We start from the raw sequence: 6,218 nt of genomic DNA, 5'->3' as shown, positions 1-6,218 counted from the left end.
TTAACGTAAGAAGCATAATCTTTATTGCCTAAGAGCGATAATAAGTGTCTCCTATAGAACTACCATAAGCCCATAACAGTGTTGACATCAATGCTAATGTATGTACAGTTCATGGCGGTGGAATAAAACTTTACAAAAACTGAACTATTTCAGAAAATGATGCACGAAATGATTAAAAATTCAAGTTAATGGACTCCTCTTGAACCCCTAGTTTGATAGAGTTCCAATCTACTTTTGGCTTCTGGCAATAGTTCAGCAATATTAGGATCTCCCATTAGATGAGCTTGCTTTGATGCCCACTCCAGAACTATAAGAACCTCTTCTTTTGCAAGGCTGTCACTGTCAGGAACATTATAGGTAAGGTAACACAGCAGGGTCAAAGAAGGAAACTGAACCATTTGTTCTCCGAAGTAAACTAGTTGAATTAGATGCTTGGCGCCTCCCGCACTGATGATGGCTTTTGAATGAATAGCATGGAGGTAATTGTCAGGTGTGGCGAACTTGTTAAGTGCAATGGCAGCCTCCACGGTAATATCCGCTTCCCTTTCATCAAGCAGTTTCACCAACGGTTCAATCATCCTGGTTTCGGTTGCTCGGAAAGTCCTGGCCAAGTTTCCAATCGATTTGATGCAAGGCACTAGGAGATCTGTGTCTTCTGCCTTCTGTATGACTTTGAGCATCTGGTCCACAACAGCTTTGGCAGCAGGGGCTGTAGGCTTGAATGAAGAGCGTCTCAGGTCAGGATTTTGCTCCGCTACAGCCGTGATTTCCATCAATGCCATGGATGAATACGACCGTACATCTTCGGAGCCCTTCTCTAATAGAATTGCAAAGCACAATAGAGCTCTTGATTCCGTAATGGTACGGCATATACCAAGATTTCCCACGCAAAGCTGCCACAGGGCTCTAGCCGCCATCGCCTTCATTTGTGCTTTGGTGGCTGGGTCCTCAAATTCCCTTCCCTTGATGCTAGTTCCAGATAATGAAACATGGTGTCCTTGTGGATGGTGGTGGTGATGGTGATGCTGGTTTGACTTGGCGGGTTGTAGGTTGCCTTTGGGAGGGAGGTGGTGACTTCCTGACGAACTGTGTGGTTTATTTAGCTTAGGACCCTCAGGAACCTGGCTTCTCATAGCCATAGAGTTAACAACCACATTGTGCATCTGGTTAGGTTCCGCACCACCCGGATTACCAGACATGGCTTGCTTACTCGTAATGGAATACTTACTGTGTTCTTGAACGGTCTCAAAGGCGAGATGGCTCACGAGAAACCGGATTATATTGTTCTGCGCAAAATGGTCTTGGCATTTGGGGTAATGCGCTGCTAATTCTGATACAGCCCAAGCCACCAAGGATTGAACCTTCATGTCACCTTCTTTGAGGATTTTCGCAAACACCGAGCCAGCACCAGCATTAACAATCTGTTCCACGCATTCCGGATCAAGTCCCAGCAACCCAATCGCCCTTGCTGCGTTCTCCTGACCTTCTGGCTTCGCTTCCTTCAACAACTTCAATAAAGGAGGGATCCCTCCTTCCTCTACGATCAGCTTACCGTATCGATCATTGTCCCGAGCCAAGGAAACCAAGGAAGCAGAAGCATCAGATCGTTCTTCTACTGTACCTTTATAAAGAATGGCAATCTGTTCCCATATAAGGCACAATATTGGTTCGTTGGCTGCGATAGGAGGAAGCCCGAGATATTCATCATCATGTTCACCATCCGAGGATGACACGCGCAACAGCCACGAAACGTCTCCTATAGAATTCTCGAGTTGTATCGCTAATTTCCTAAAGGCTCCCGCAGGGATAATGGTGAAAACTCGCTTTATGAAACCGGTTGCCCCGCACTTGAGGACAAGAGCTAGGGCCTTCTCGAGGACCTGTTCGGTGTCGTCCACAATCCTGCGAGTCGGGCGTTCGTAAAGTTCGTTGCTGGCACGAGCAGCTTGACGGAGGAGCGCTGATATCTTCTCGGCCTTGGTTTTAAGCTCTAGGCAGTCTTGTTTGAAAGATTGTGCTTCATCGGCGGCCTTGACTATAAGGTCTGCCACTTGTATTGGCCTTGCCAAGATCTGTTTCACAATGTCCTCCATGGCCTAAGCGGACTTGGAAACAAGCAAGGGCCTTTCAAATCACAATATATCAAATTATGACCAGGATCCTTTTCCCAGGAAGATAAAACACAAGGACAAGGGCAACGACGAAACGGTGAATGTTTTGTTCCCAACTGTCCTTGTAAAAAGGGCAAGGTTCGAAGGAATGCAAAGAAAGATGGACAATTCTATATACGGGGTTTGTATTGATGTTTTTTTGCGTGTTATTGGAGCTGGAAAAAGAAATATGGGACCAGAAAAAACTAGTTTCGGTAAAGGAAAAGGATCTTTTCATAATAATTGAATTGCATAGTGGCAGGGGCGGTGGCCGCGATGGAGAGGTGGCGCCGCCGGTGTATGCAAAGTGGGAGAGGGGGGAGACAGAAAGATTTTGTAATGGTGAAACGAGATTTTCTCCAACCTTGATGTCCAAACGGAAAACCACCGTTTTTCTTGCGTTATATATAGTAAATCAATTGGTTGGTTCATGAATTAAAATAAACAAGTCCAAGCGCGTTTCTTCTCCGTGACACTCACGCTCGACGCAAAGCTGTGGAAATTAAAATTACCATTACCATTTACCAAGGAATGTGGAAATTAATTCAAAGTTGTTTCCCTCCGCATGTCGTGTGTACTGTAATGAAGGAATATGCACCTCTTGTTGGAGAAAGTCATGAATGAAGGCATAAGTGAGACTTATAACTCATTTTCTACGTCATTTCCAAATTCTCTCCACCTCAAATTTTCTAATTAAGTCTCACAAATTTGACTCAAATTCATCCCCATAAAACATATATTTTTTTAAAATTTCTTAAATTTTTTTAAAAGGTGTTTCAGTTTCAATTAATACATTAGAATAACTATAATCATAACTAAATTTAAACAAACTAACTAAGATTAAAAAGAAAGAAGATAAGATTATTTGAGTTTAAAAATAAGGTTGTTCACGATATGTTTAAAATCTGAGACTTGGGTTAATGAGGATTTTCGGAAATAATCAGCGGTGGACGGTAGCAATTAAAAAATAATGATGAAGATTCTAAATAGAGAAAATACTTTCTCATTTGAAGGTTAGCTTGAAGCCTAAGAGTACATGGGGATTAGATCATTCCCATTGTCCTTAGCCAACAATCCTTGGCAACCGCAGGTGCAGGCTTGGCAGGACTACAATAGGTCTTGCTTCTTCTACCACTATGTTTAGAGAGCTACGGTTTGCATCTTCATTTGCTGCTACTCGTAACTTGTTAATGTGATGGGCATCTTGGACCATATATACCTTGTGTTATCTTTTATTTAGATGGCCTAAAAGTAGAATAAAAACTCTACTTGCAAACAAATTCTATTAGTGTCAACTGTTTCATGAATTGATGAGGAACAATGAAAAACAATGAATAACATACATGTTTACGTAGTTCAATTTTTCTATGTTTGTGGGGTTTTGCTTAGAAAAATAATATGCTATTTTAACACCACGTACAAGTGATTACTAGCTCTAATACTTATTATATTAGAATTCTCACTTTTGCACCTAGGATTTAGACCACTCTCTTCTAAGTTTCCCCTCTAAAAACTTAGGATAAAAACCAAGTATTGTTGGGAAAATAGGTTTAGAAAATAATATTTTTAGGCACAATGGAAGTTTGAAAATTTTCTTTAAAACCGAGCCATTTTGATATTTATAGCAATAAACTTTATTTAAAATTGTATTTGTGTTTTATACGATGCAGTTAAGTGGATCCCAATTTTCTATTGAACGACCTTTTCTGCTATTCCTGAACCACATCTTGCTTTGAGTGTAGCCTCAAAGAATCACGAATCAATTGCACAAAATGAAAACTTTTATTAACTTTCACTAGTAAATCTAATTCTCTATTTAACCGGTAACTATTTTTTCCTAAAAAATAGTATTTATTTTGTAAAATAAATTTCCATGCTTTTCTGACAAAATGATGACGTAAAGAATGTGTGTAATAGTTCAACACATAATACCTATTTATAAAGACTAAGTATAAGAGTTCTATTCAAATAAAATCTAATTAAATAATAAAATATTTTAATAGAAAATACAACTTCTATTCTAAGTAGAAGAGGTAAGGGGCAACTACATTCTTTATGGATTACTAGGGTTTGTTGCCCCTTGTGTTCTACAAAGCCTGGTTGGACCTTTCATGTATTGGGTCCAATTATATGTTGACCGATATTGACCATCATTGACCGTCCACGTGTCACTATTAGAACGCACCACATCACTCTCTTTTTTTAATATTATATGTAATATTTTGTTTAAAAATGTAAAAAATCATATATAATATATAAAAAATTAAAAAATTTTAAAAAGTAAAAATATTATATAAAATATTAAAATTTTTAAAAATTATAAATATAATTTTTTTAAAAAAAATCAAAATATTATGTAAAAACAAAAAAATTGTCACAAATTTTATTATTTTCAAATGTTATAAATAAATTTTAATTTTATTCAATTTTCACAAATCACTATTATTATTATAGTACCATTTTACGTTATTGAATATACAAATAATTATATTAATCCAATATGAAAATAAATGTATGCATCTATTTATTTCTTCAAATATCTACAGTTGAATCAAAATCAAAATTTCATATATACATATGAACCACAATTCACGTTTCATTAATATAATTACACCAAATCAAAGTTTATTTATCAAATTATATATTGGATCAATTCAAGTTAATGTTACACGAGTTCTAATTTAGTTATAAAATTACCAAAAAGCGCAACAATAAATATAATTTAAACTGAAAAGTTCACTCAACTTTACAATTTCAATCAAAATCATATTTATAAATTAATTACATGATTTTTTCGATCCATAATTTAATTAAAATAATGTAGTAAGGTGATAAATAATTGAATCTCACTCTACAAACAATTAAATGTATCTAATTGAAATAACCTATTTTTCATTAATCAATCGCTTGATTGAAAATATGAATCGATGATGAGGACACTGTTGCAGAGCTATGAATGTACCCGTTCCTGTGAGTTTGTCAGGCGAGAAAAAGATGTTTCAACTTCAACTACATTATTCTCCATTTTCGACCAATATAGCTGCTTGTTACCTATAAATAGATGGAAAGAAAAAAAAATGGATGCATGTTTTCATCATTTATAATGTTTGACAGGATTGGAGTTATCCAAGTGAAACAGTAGCTTCATTATTCAATTTCTGACTATATACAGAAGCTTTCAGAATCAAAGATGTTTATATTGTTGTCTCTAATATCAAAGAAATTAGTATCCTAATCCTCGTGCTTAGGTTGAAAAAGTCGTTTTCATATTTTTAGGTGAAGTGGAAATCCACTTCATTGAGCATTGAAATCCATTCAATATAAGTAGATGGCAATCAATACATGACCGTGAATCTAAAGTTCTAAGTTACTGACATTGAAGGCCAGATGTAGGGAAGGAAATATGGATAAGTCACGGGTCATGCTATCATCAAGAAAGATAATCAAAATTCCCCAATAACTATGGAAATCGCAATGAAGATTCCAAGGAGCAACGACAAATCAACTTTTGAGACTTTGTTGGGGAAGGGGTACCCTAAACCAGTGCTGTAAACTTTGGTGGAACCACTTGTGGGGCATCCTGAATTCTACCTCTGAAACTGATTTCGCTTGTTCAAATTCCTTCCCAATATTTTTCTTATAACGTATGTAGTCGGGGATCCCACGGGTTTTGGATAAACCAGCAGACATATATCTATATAAGTGAGCTGCTGCTGGCATGATAATTGATACGTACCTATTATCTGCCGTTCCGCTACTCCTACCTGTTTATTTCCATGTGATAGCAGCATGCACAGCAGCAAATTGTTCTTATTGCTGTCTAGAATAATTTCTCTTCCAGTCCTTGCACAGATGACAACAGGATGTTGTCACGTCCTAGAACTTTCCCTCCTGATTTTCACTTTTGGATTATGCGACACTTCATTGGATTTTTTTTGGTAATTTAACAAGAGTTTAAGGAACACACGTGACAGTAAAAGTAGAAGCAGATATAAACATAAACAAACTTAAGAAAATGTTAAACAAAGACACCAATTATGCTTGTTTCCGTATATGCTTGTTTGTTGG

General features: G+C 36.8%; 1 protein-coding gene across 1 annotated transcript; it reads right to left on the bottom strand.

The window, feature by feature from the left end:
- LOC107945040 (uncharacterized) lies at positions 1–2,537 on the bottom strand. Its single transcript, XM_016878864.2, has one exon. It carries the CDS (start codon positions 2,091–2,093, stop codon positions 186–188), a length of 1,908 nt encoding a protein of 635 aa, XP_016734353.2. The 5' UTR covers positions 2,094–2,537; the 3' UTR covers positions 1–185.
- Between the last annotated feature and the right edge of the window lie 3,681 nt (positions 2,538–6,218).

The sequence above is a fragment of the Gossypium hirsutum genome, chromosome D12 (genome assembly GCF_007990345.1).
Source record: "Gossypium hirsutum isolate 1008001.06 chromosome D12, Gossypium_hirsutum_v2.1, whole genome shotgun sequence".
Classification (NCBI taxonomy): Eukaryota; Viridiplantae; Streptophyta; class Magnoliopsida; order Malvales; family Malvaceae; genus Gossypium; species Gossypium hirsutum.
The sequence above is the reverse complement of the archived record's forward strand: the minus strand, read 5'-3'. Positions and strand labels throughout refer to the sequence as shown.